This window comes from Diplotaxodon limnothrissa, linkage group LG2 (genome assembly GCF_057381915.1).
Source record: "Diplotaxodon limnothrissa isolate DT_005_m linkage group LG2, D_limnothrissa_male_GT1.1, whole genome shotgun sequence".
Classification (NCBI taxonomy): domain Eukaryota; kingdom Metazoa; phylum Chordata; class Actinopteri; order Cichliformes; family Cichlidae; genus Diplotaxodon; species Diplotaxodon limnothrissa.
The window spans coordinates 4,821,212-4,834,090 of NC_140597.1; the positions used below are offsets into that span (position 1 = coordinate 4,821,212).

The 12,879-nt window shown below is 37.4% G+C and overlaps 1 protein-coding gene across 1 annotated transcript; it reads right to left on the bottom strand.

Moving 5' to 3' along the window:
• Nucleotides 1-2,144: 2,144 nt before the first annotated feature.
• On the bottom strand, nt 2,145-3,983 carry lingo2 (leucine rich repeat and Ig domain containing 2). The gene has a single exon (XM_085366041.1). It carries the CDS (start codon nt 3,981-3,983, stop codon nt 2,145-2,147), a length of 1,839 nt encoding a protein of 612 aa, XP_085222167.1.
• Nucleotides 3,984-12,879: the final 8,896 nt, after the last annotated feature.

Genomic DNA, 12,879 nt, shown 5'->3' on the forward strand with positions numbered 1-12,879 from the left:
CTACGACTGAAGTTTCACTCAACCCCAAGGAGTTGACTGGCTGGCCTGGAATCACTATTATCCAACACGATGCCAATGGGCATCATGTATAGGTAAAAAGACAATGGTTCTTACATTTTTAATAACATACACAGTTATTACTTATACATACCAGTATTATAACCCTCATATCCCTGTAACAGTCACACCCAGAGGCTGTGCAAAAGCAACAGCAATATATATATGGTGTTCCACATTTAGGTAATTTGTTTATTTTTTTCAGCTCATCTTAAATCTTCCTGCTGCAGCCAAGACATTTTTTAAAAAGGGGCATGTTTTACTTTGCAGGCAAACTGCTTCTGTTTTCATCTTCAATTTACATTGTGTAAGTTGGATAATGGAACAACCCGAGTTGTATTACATATTTTCATCTAAAGTGACAATAACAAAGGCATAGTTTACATGTTTAGACATCATCCCCATCTGAAGAATGAATTCACAGTATACATTTGTATTTGCACAAATAGGGCAATAAAAACACAAAAAATGTCCAGAACTGACATTTCTCATCATACAACCAGCCAGTCAAAATAAAACAACTGAAAATGTGGATCTGATAATGTGACAACACAGTTAAATGTATGAATTCTTACAAAATGAATTACAAAATTATATATAAATAAGAAATTTATTTGTTGTAAGAAACGGGAGTTAAAGATGTTATAAGCTAGTAACTCCATGATAGTTAAAGTGAAACTAAATACAAACTATAGCTTCATTGAGTTGGCCTGTACAGACATAATTTAATTATTATTGTGAACATTTAGAGTGGATCACTGCAGTTCTGGATCACTGTACCATATTATCAAATATTTCTAGCATTGCATTTTGGCATTTGCAAGTAAATATTGTTCATATAAGTATTTATCTCTTAACCATGGTTGACTACATCACTTTCAGTGTTAATGCTTTGAATGTTTCTGTGAGGTTTTAGAGACTGCAACAATAAAAAAGGAATTAGCAATGATACACTTATTATTACACCATTGATGTGAAGTCTATCAGTGAGGCTGCGTAGAAGATGATTATATTTTATGCATTTAGTCAGACACTTTGGTACAAATACATTTTTTTATTTCACATACATAGTTTTTTACTTTTACTTTTGTTTTCACAATCTAAATGATTCAACAACAAAATGAAGAACTACCACAACAAAGTCCAAAATTCCTACTGGGGAAAATGATGCAAATGTCACTGTAGTAAAACTGACACATGTAGTTTGCCAACTAGCAAAGGTACAGTTAAAGGAATAAAAATAGACAAAATAAGACAGAAAAGTGGTTCATGTAGGTTGCTTGACCAATACTCAATGTTATGACAATCCAGCTGTTATCCTGAAAAGTTTTTGAAGACTGAATTTTGCAAAATTCTTAATACTTTCATGAATAAAATCATTTTCTTGTGCTTCTATTGATAAATGATATATATATTTATTAATATTTATTCAATTGGGGAGCAGAGGACAAATACTTAGCCATAGAAGCCCTTCTGGAATCAATGGAAACTTCAAAAGCCTGAAGAATGTACTTGTGGAACAGGGTTATAGCAATTTTAGCAAGTGTATCCCATGAATATTGCTATGAACTATTCTTTTGAACGATTATGTACATACATGTACATAATGAAGCATTACGTACACATATGAAAATATAGAACATAGGAAATGGTGTTTCATTGATTGGTGAATAAGCATGGCGCAAGACTAAACAAAGTAGGTTATAGCTTAGATACAAATTTGTAATGTACATTGTTCAACTGAGTCTGTAGATTCATCCCAAAACTGAATGATTCTGGGACATATAAATTTCAAAAAGTTGATAACTGACACTTATTTCATCCAGGTCTTCATGAGAGCAACTCGTCTGAGAGGTTTTTCCAGCAGTGATAGTCATTCTAAAATCTTTTTCATTTGAGACACAGTATTCAAGAACTATATCAAGATCCACAGATTTAAGGTAATGCTCATCATTTTGTGATGCCCCAAGGTCTTTTCACTACCACTCTTCCTGTAGCAGTGAGAAGATTCAGTCATTCTGTTTTCAAAAAAATACACTGTACTTTGGGCTTTTCCACAATCCAGACTCTGAGTTCTATAAAAGAAGTCACATCATTTTCATGTTAAAACGACGAGGACCGGCTTGTCCCTCTGCTGAGTCAACATTAGTGCCGTTAGACTTTGATCGTGGCACATGTTCAACATCTATATTGTTTTTGTGTTTTCCTTTTCCCCTGCTCCAAACAAAAAGAAGCAGGAAACAAAACAAGACCACTCCCAGGAATGTGAAACAACCCATAGCTGTTGACACTAAAATAGTCTTAAGGTCAAAACCGAGGGTCACACCAGTCGTTCCATTGGCAGTGGCATTGCTGGGATCTGTGTAGTACTGGGTCCTGTTGGCATACAGTGATCCTAAACTTTTCACCGCCAATGATGTCTTCAAGGTGTCATTTCCAGCAGTGTTGGAGGCAAGGCAAAGGTACTCTCCACTGTCTTGGACTTCTGCTGCCTTGATTTCTAGTGTACCATTTTTATGGATGGTTACTCTACTATGGCTGTTTGTTAGCACTCGGCGATGTGGGGACAACCAAGACACAATTGGCCTTGGTGTCCCATCAGCACTGCAACGCAACATAGCCTGCTGACCCTCATCTACAGTAACTGTTTGTGTTTTATTTTCACGAATTTTCGGTTTGGTACATGTAACATAATAAGACAGGAGAGTCTCCTTAAACTCCTTAAAAGGGCGTCCACGAATGCCCTCAGGTGTGCTGCATTCTGGCTGTGAATCCCCAAAGAAGATGGAATGCCTCTTCTGCAGGATCCACATGAGGCGGCAATCACACACTAAGGGGTTGTTGTCAATGAGAAGAACCGCCAGAGCCTCAGGAGACTGAAAAACGCCCTTTTCCAATGTATCCAGTCGATTGTGTGAGATATTGAGAACTCTGAGACCCCGCAGACCTTGGAATGCATACTGTTCAATGGTGGTCAGCTGAGCTCCAACAATATGCAGCTCTCGCAGCCGAACCAGTTCCATCAGCATGCCCGCTTCAATGTGCCTGATGCGGTTGTAGGACAGATTGAGATGTGTCAGATAGGGAAGATGCTTCAGGGCTAGGTAAGGGAAGGTGGACAAGTTGGTGTTGGTTATAAACAGTGTTGTCAAGTTGAGGCCATGCAGGGTATTAGCTGGCACATGGTCTAGTGAAGGCCAGTTATCAATTTCTAAGTGCCGCAATCGGAATAGCTTTTTGAATGAGTATGGATGTAAAGTGCTAATGCTGAGGTATCGTAGATGCAGGCTGACCAGGTTGTGCAGATGAGAAAGAGCCTCAGTGGGTACAACTGTTAGGTTGCACCTTTCTAAGGTTAGTGTCTCCAGGCTTAAAAGTCCACTGAATGCACGGTGAGAGATGTAAACCAGGTCATTGTCACCCACTTCCAAAAACCTAAGATTGTGCAAGTCCTGGAACATATAATCCAGGAGAATGACAATCTTGTTGTCACTTATATCCAGTCGGGTAAGATTGGCTAAGCCTGTGAAGACACCCAGAGGAATAAGCTTGATTCGATTGCTTTTGAGGCTGAGCGAGTGCATGTTAAACAACCCATTGAATGCTCCAGGCTCAACATAGCTGATAATATTTCCACTGAGGTCAAGTTCCTCAAGCCCAGGGAAGGCAAAAAAGTCATCGGGGTTGATCATTGTCAGCTTGTTCTTACTTAAGTCCAGGATTCTTGTTTCAGTTGGGATGCCATCTGGGATGGTGGGCATGCGCTTACGGTGACAGACAACTGCCTTGCTTTGTGCTGAACACTCGCATCGCGAGGGACATCCCAGGGTAGAACCCACAAAAACAGCCACGAGGGCCAATCCCAGGAAAGGCTGCCAGCATGAGATGACCGTGTGCGGCATGACTTTGCTCATAAACTCGACCATTCTGTCACGGTTCTGCAAGACAAGAAAACAAAGGGAGAGAAAGCGATATATTAGTTGGTTCCTCATGATAGACTTCATTGTGTGCCTGAAGAATGAATAATGAATATTCACAAATAACATAGGAGAATTAACTATGGAGAAAACCACACAAGGTGAACATAAAAATATTTGATAAATGTAGCTCACCACATCGAAATATCAAGAATGCCTTCCTTAGCATTCTTGTGGATGCATACAGGGTGAACAATTGGGTGCTAGGCTTTGTTTTGACATCACCCACTGTTTCAATAGAAACAAAGAACTTCAGAAAAAGTTTCTTAAAAAGTTGAATGTTTTTATTGTAAATGATTTATCTATTTTTGACATGTGTATATATATATATATATATATATATATATATATATATATATATATATATTTTTTAAGCACATTGTTATTCGGAAATAGTAGCATTCAGAAAAAGTATCCACCCTATCTCTAAAAGGACAGAAAGAAGAAAAAGAAAGAATAAAGAATAAAAGAAACCACTCGAAAATCATGAAGTTCATGGAGGTGTAACATGGAAAAATTGAGAAACTTACAAAACTGAAACACATGTAACATTCAAAGAACATTATGAATATCATTACAAGCATTTCCTCCAAAAGAGCAGAATTTACTAATTTGTCATGTTGAATATTTTTATATTTTTTGATTTAGAAATAAAACATGTTTAAAACATGGATACTCGAGAAAAAATAATACAAAACACAACTTGCACTATATCACTGGGTGGCTTTACATATTTCGGTTATTCATACATACAGCTGTACTTATATCATAAAGCACATACAGTAGATACATGAACTAATGCCGTGTTTGCAACAAACAGACTGGGTGACAGGTTGCAAGGATTGCAAACCATTCCTGCCTCATTTGGTGTGTCATGGGCTGTGCTAAATTTAAACGATGACAGGAATAATCTGAATTTCTCCTCAGGCTTATTCTAACAGATTATGGTGCAAAGATAATATGATGACATACTTATCTAAAGAGAAGCATTATATAAACCTAAGAAATCAACTAAGATAGCTGAAATATTTCTGCTGCTGTAATATAATATTTATATGACAGGACATTTCTATATGGAGGGGGCATATATGAAAAGTAAACTTTCATATTGATATTTTAATGTTCAGTTACTATTCAAACAGTATAAAGATTTATTTTCAAGTCTAGTTTAATACAAACAGCCACGACACAGATAACTGCAGCCTTGAGAGGACTGCTGAGAAAAGTTGATTTAAGAACTTGGTGAAACAGTTCTACTCCGAGTCAGTCCCAAATGACCAAGATACTTTCCATTTTGCTAAGGGAGAGACACTCCAGAAACGTTAAAAACAATACGCTAGTTTCTGCTAATTTGTTCAGTAACTACCCAGAGTTCATGACAATCGGCCAGCGTCAGAACCTGGATCGACAGCTTCAGAATTGGCTCATTTCACCACAGCAGACCAGCACAGTGCCCACATTACTGTAAGTGCTGCACCTATCCATCCGCCAATCTCCTGCTCCACTCTTCCCCTCACTCATGAACAAATCCTCTGAGACCGTTAAAGTCCTCCACTTGGACCAGCAACTCACCCCTGGTCTGGAACGGACATGCCCCCCTTTCATAACTGAGAACCATGGCCTTATACTTGCAACAGTTTATTCTCATGCAGCAACTTCACACAGAAGTGCAAACTGCCCCAAAACTGCCTTGTTGGAGGTAACCAACAGTTAGCCATTGGGGGTCATATGATTGTTGGGGTTTTCTCTGCTTTCTCTGTATGTTTTTAACTGGAGTCCCCTGGGACCTCAAAACATTTTAAACAATCACTAATTAAAGCAGAAAGGCAAAACACTAATGTGACATCACTAGAAACAAATTGCATTTTTAATAATGGTTGTATGACTGGGGTATGACGAAAAATATACCCCAGTCAGTAGGATGAGTTTTAATATCAAATATATCGAGTTTATCTTTTTGAATTAAATTAGAAATAAATGGAAGATGTAAATTAAAAACATTAAATAAATAATGTAACTCATTTACATATTTCTTTCCTATATTTTTGCAATAAAACACTCATTATTTCAAGATGATTTTTAGAAAAATACAACACTACAAAATGGTATATATAAACAGTATATTTAATCAAGATTATTCTTTCAATCTAAATACTAACATAGGTATCTTTTTCTCAATCTGAAAGCCCTATCAGTGTTTTAGAAGTAACTAGTAAGATTAGTAAGATTTTGAAAGTGGCTTCAGTGGCTCCATATTGTGGAGATTAATATATTTGCTTAACACATGAAAGAACCCCAGGTTGAGACAGGGAGGGGACACAAACCCCTGAAAGGGTTGCAGGTAAGGAAGCAGATGAAATAAACTGTCTTGATTATCACAAATAAAATTCAAGGATGCTCACAACTGGCTCTCCACATTAACTGAACATACAGGGCTTCTCCTAATACACACACACCTGTAACTTCTATGTTTTGTAGTTTTTTAAATTTACGCAGGATTGTCCTTTAATCCTAACTCTTAAAACCACTTAAAAATAGAGCACAATCAAAAGTAAATGAAGCCGATAATGATTTTAACATAGTAGTCAATCAATCACTTCTAGCTACAGTGGACAAAAATGACTCTCTGTACAGAACACTCTTGTTGTGCACAAATCTTTCCACATAATAGCTGGCTTATGTACTCTGGCTGTCCACATGAATTGCAGCACAATATGATTTGATGGTTTACTAAGAGGGTGTCTAATCAGGATAATGATTGGAATTCTTTGTAACAGTTCATAATCAGGATTTGAGTGAGCCTGTTATGTGACCTAGTCACCTGCACACTTCTGAATGAGAGTACCCTAGTGCATCATCAGCGGCACCCACTCAAGTGTGTCCTGCATCGGAGCAAATGCCGCATAGAATTAGGCAGATGCCCCAGGGCAGCATCCACAAATAACATTCCAGCTATCTGTTCATTCACAGTTATTTTTTGTGTGGAACTCACTTCTGAGTGCACTGTTTATTTTTCTTTTCCTTACAATTTCCTTTATAATTTAACTGCAAACAACATATATTTAGTGTGCTGTGTGTTCTGAGCTATGTTAGAGTGATTGTGTATTTAACAAGATACAAGATACAAAATTTTCACTCTCTCACATGACAAATTTGTTCAAAAATGGTCTTTCAATAAAACCAGATTTTTAAAAAAAACAAAACAACCCAACCTTGGATTTTCAAGCATTTTCATTTTATCTCAATATTCTGGAAGCTTCCTATGACATTCACCGACAGTCCAATGGCAGAAATCCTGCAATGCACTGTGAGATAAGTCTGTACGGGGAAGGCTTTTCTATAATGTGGCCCTTGACCCACATTAGTGCAGAGTGGGATCCTGAGAGGGGGATGATAACAGCTAATGGTGTCTGACTCAGCATAAATCCATGAACAGACATTTCGCAGGGGTGCTGAGGTCACATGAGCAATGCCATCAACCCAAGCATACATACACAAATGGCCCAATGTGAAGAGCAAACTTATAATACTTTTCTTGGCTATTAAATCATCATTTGCTCTTCCAGTATAACAAATACATGAGAAAACCTTTTTTTAGCCTATTTCTGGTAAGCTCACATCAGTGAATAATTTCCATATGAATCGCTAAAAACATATGGGGCACTTCCATCCCATGTTCCCTCTTTAATTTTCAACACAGCCTCAGGCAAACTTGTGAGGGGATGAGTAGAAATGATGCCCGACTTTATCAGAGTGGCAAACCACACAGTTACACTGTTAGTTAGAATTTTATTCTTTCTTCAAAGGCTTTCTGGTCAAAAGAAATCCGTTATATTTCCTCATCATCAGCTGCACTTGTGCACGATATATAAGCTATTAGTCTTGTCAGAATAATAGTGCAACTCAGAACTCTTGACATGATGTCCAGGTAAATGAATCCTACAAGAGGTTTTATCAAAACGAGATTTGAAGGTGAGAGTGTTGCAATTGCTCCCTGGGCAGCTGACTGATGGGTAACTGCAGAATTTCTGTTTATTTTTCTTTGGTATGGTCTCACTATAACTATTTTATTTTGCTTACCCTTTTTTTAGAGCACCTTAAAACTAACAAACAATTTCCAAACTCTAAGTGAAAAACGGGATGCTATTCAGAATTCCCATCCAGAATTCAGATTATTTTTAGGACAAGTATCAAAGTCGGTGTTTTCTTCCCTCAATTCTTCTCCCTATTGAGAAGATTGTAAAATTCCTGCCACAGACGGTAAACCAAAACCTAAAAATGAAGAATTGCAAGAAGTTTTGTTGTCGCCGGTATTGCATGGGTCCTTTAGGCTGGAGTTCACTAAGCTAATTTACAATTAGATGACTTGGAAATCTCTACATCTTTATCACATCTTTGTTTGGCTCTTTAGCACATGCTCTCAAATCTCAAAACGTCCCCTCTACACAGCAATAACTGCCACATTATCAAAGCCAAAAAATAAGGCAAAATAATAAGACAAAAAAAAAATGACTGCTTTGACATTAGACATTAGTACAATTAGTAATAAATGACATGTGGCGAACATTAGTAAATCAGTTTGCGCTTTGTACATACTGGCAATGCAATTTTTATGCCAGAACTAAGTTTGTTCTGGTGCAATGTGCTAGTGAATATGGCCATAGTGAAAAATTTGGTTTTACTGGGTACAGTGAATTAGATGATAAAACTGTTCATTTACATGTAATTAAAGTCATTAAAGTCATATGATAGCAAATGCAACAAATCTATTTACCTTGAATCTGAGCTTGCTTATTTAGAACAAGCTGAAATTTGAGGAGGCAAAGTCTGTATTTATTCCTTTCTAAAAAAAACAAAAAAATAAATAAATTTTAGTTGTTTAGTTTTCAGTGTTCTATGTAAAAGACAATACTAATTGTTGTAGGCACGGTCGTTTAAGACGTAGTATCTCCGAACTATAGCCGAGTGTAGCAGACATAAACCTCAGATGGTCGATATGACACATGTCTGTCCTTCTGCACATTTGTCTGTCTTTTATTCCACAGAAACATGGTAGAAAGCAAACTAAGTCTAGGAATCATGGGTCAGTTTACACATAATTATCTCTCTCCGTGCTGAGAAAAGTGGACACTCACCATCTATCTTTGATTTCAAATTATTTACCAACTAATTATTCACAGAGCGCCAATAAGAAGCTGATATAATCATGGATAATTCACTCAACAGTACAGGATGCTGACTTATTAGAATATATGTGATCTTAGCAAAGGAAGAGAAAAAGATTTGCATGCTGTGATGTAAGAGAGTTTTAAGAAAGCATAGTTAAGCCTAATAATACTTCACTATTAAAATCATATGTTTCTGAAGTTATTTGAATGCAGGGTGCTAGGGCATAAAACTTGTCCAGGATTATATTAAGCTGTCTTTTCAAGTAAAACCATGCAAATCAATGTTGGTATAATGCATTTTTGTAGACTGTATGTCACTGGTTGACTTTGTAACCACTTGGTTTCCTAAGCCATAATCCAGCACAGTATTGGTTGTAAACATTTTGCTTTGGTATTTATTTAAGGGGTAAGTTTGCACACCCTGAATGGTCACAAGGCACTTCTTATTTTGCCTCAGAATTTTGAGGATTTAGATAACAACTTGGCCTCTGTGCAATCAACCAATGAAAAGCCACTTGTGAAATGTTCCTGCCTCTATCTCCTCAGGAAAGGTTTTCAGACTGTGTTTGATGTGGCCCCCAGGCACTGATCATTGCACATAATCTGACTCCTCTTCACACAAAAAACCTCTCTGCATTAATGGTGGATGGTTGGAGAAAGTTGCTTTCTTTACCCAGCAATTATTAACACTCCTTAAAAAGCATAATCAAAGTGTTAGATTTCAATTTTTTGAGTTGGAAGATGGCTCCAAAGAAAGAGCTACTCTGGAAGGCAGGAAATGGATGAAAATTAACTCTGGGAGCTTGAGTGAAGCTGCAGAGGAATGGGACTGTGTGCAGAGTAAAGCTGTAATAAAAGCAACATTATGTGTAATCATGCAGGGACAGTGTATGCTACATACTGGGTGCAGCGTGCAAGAAGCAAGCCTCAGATTAGCATCTGATATGGCTGCCCTCATGCCAAAGGGTCCAGTTCATTGCAGTGTAGTTGGTTATCATGTGAAAAGAATATGAACCAAGACTCTTTCAGAAAGTGACAAAACCATACTGTAGTATGTAGAGTTAAAAAACAAACCTACATACAAACACAATATTACAGCACTGGGCATATCTTAATTTAAGTATAAGATAGAAACCACGCCAGCACTTATCCTTCTTTTTTTTTTTGCATTTACACTGGTCAGAGTTCCTGCAGCCCTGAAATGGTTAACTCTTGCTTTCTGAAAACAGAGGAATACAAAAGCAAAGTCTTTGATAGCTTAATTTCCCAGATAACTACAAAATAACAGCACAACCTCATAAGGGTCATTGTAAGGGAAAGTTATTAAATCATCATTTTATTTTAATGAGGCTTATATCTTATAATGATGCTACCCTGAAGGAAAGATGTTATTAACTTGCAGGTTAGTTCACAGTCAGAGTATGCAATTAACCCACCTTTTCAAAAGAGCATCGGCAAGCAATCAAATGGGATCATAATGAGAGGAAAGAGATTGCAATGCTCTTTGGCTTATTCATTATTGAGAGGGTCTTTGCAAAGGGCAGTGAGGCTTTAAGGTGAGCCTGCCAACATGCAAAATAACACTGTACTCCTTTAATAAACCAGTGTGTATCTGACTTCTGATGCTACAGAATGGCTCCACAGGATGTGACCTGGATACGATTAAACAAGTCTGCCTCCTTCAGTTTTGCCAAACACAAATAATTAAGGAAGGAAGGCAGCAATATTTCAAATAAAAGTAGGAGTAGGAAAAACAAGAATAATGTGAGCAGCGGCAGTCTTGTTGACTCCTAATGCATGCAGATGGCAGCGAAACAATCTAAAGACGTTGCTGGTAATTGTTCTATTTTCACAACAATTTTCATAAATTGTTTTCAGCATAGCTAACTGTACAATTCATTAACATATACACTGCAAGAGCAACATAATTATGGTCACGTGACAGAGGGCTTTGGGACCTAGAACCCTTAACAGTGAGGATCAACAGCCTTGGGGCAATAACAGGCTTCCATGCACAGATTACCCTTCTGCTTGGCTTGCAGAGCGAAGTCAAAGCTCAATTAATCCATGTTAATTAGAGATAAACTTGGTAGATTGAGCCAGTTGCTTTTTTTGGTGTCTGATAACCCTTAACTAGGGATAGAGTCAAAAAACACTGCATCAAACAGTCAGATCTTGGTTCATCCCACAGGAAAAGCCTCTCAGACATGAGCCTTAATCCCATGTATAATAACTATTACAATTCTAAACTTTGAAGACAAGCAGGAGGTTGTAAAAAAAAAAAAAAAAGGGGGGGGGGGGGGGGGGGAGAGGGAACAAAAACTTCGTAATTAAATGGGAGGATAAAAATAAAACAGCCACAATATGAGAGGACTTAATAAGGTCTGGGGAATAGTACACTGTCATTTCATTACATTTGTGACAAGTGGGAAAAAAATCAACCAATTTCTCAGTTCATTAGAGAGACATGTGCTACGTATTAAGAGCTTTATTGCAGTATATTTTTCTCAGTAAAACTGATTCTCTTATCCAACATAAACATTACTGCACCGTTATATTGATGCTGAAGTGCCTTATATTTCCACTTTAGCAGGTCAGAATACTTCATCTCACATTACTAGGGGAAATGGCCTAAAGTAGCCTATATGTTCCAGAAATGCTGAAAAGAAAGACACTTATTTTCTTATCTAATGCAAATAATCAGAGTCATATATGAAGAGCTCAACAGCAGATCTTTTACCATCTTCAACTTAGCAACCACTTACACAGATACACTACTGTGCACACATTTCCTACGCCCTATGCATATCCTTTTTCAAAAACTCTTTATTTAATGTGTATTGTAGCTTACTAAGCTACATTAGCTAGACAGAGTGAAAAATCAATAAATGCATTAGACAACACATGTCCTGCAATATGAGCATTAGATGAGTTTTTACATGGATGCATGAAAGTATATTAATTACTCATTGTAATTAGAATCCAATAATAATCAAGACTCAAATAAAACACAGATGTGTAGCGTTACAATGTACAACTATCAAAAACCATGTTTTAGATTTGCCATTTTTCACTTCACATTTCAAGCAGTGTTACTACCATAAATCAGTGAAGCCTGGGGGGATTCTCTTTTTTCCACCTGCTACTCCCCCTTGAGAGATTAGCCCACAACAGTACCTCAGAAGCTGTGCGCTATGCCGGTTCTTGCTCAAAGGTGCAACCAGCAGAGTGTGCACTGCTTGCCAACAATAAGACTTGAACCTGCTGCAGGTGTTTACAACCTGCTCCCTAAATCATGTCACAGTATTTCTAGGAATAGTTAAAAAACAAAACATGGATGGGCGTAGGAGGGAAATAAAAAAGAGGCAACTTTAAACACTTTTTCTTAATCCTCTCTCCTTTAATAATTTCATCATAAACTTGCATAACCAGCAAAGACTGTCTCAAATTTTCATCATTCATCTCTTAAATTTTCACTGACCTGGACTCTTTTCTTGTGCAGCCTCAAGTCTAAAGAGCATTTTTAAAATGATAAGCAGAACCTTGAGTGAATTTCTACCTTCTCCGGCTTTGAACTAAAAAACCTTGTGAGATAATTTGTGTGAACTGATTAAAATGCATTTGCAGCCGCTGATAACACATTGTGTGGGCTCCTGAGAGCCCTTGTGCATTCTCTT

Bases quoted from the DNA above. Each gene is read 5' to 3' on its own strand.
- lingo2 (XM_085366041.1), bottom strand. From the start codon at position 3,983: ATGGTCGAGTTTATGAGCAAAGTCATGCCGCACACGGTCATCTCATGC.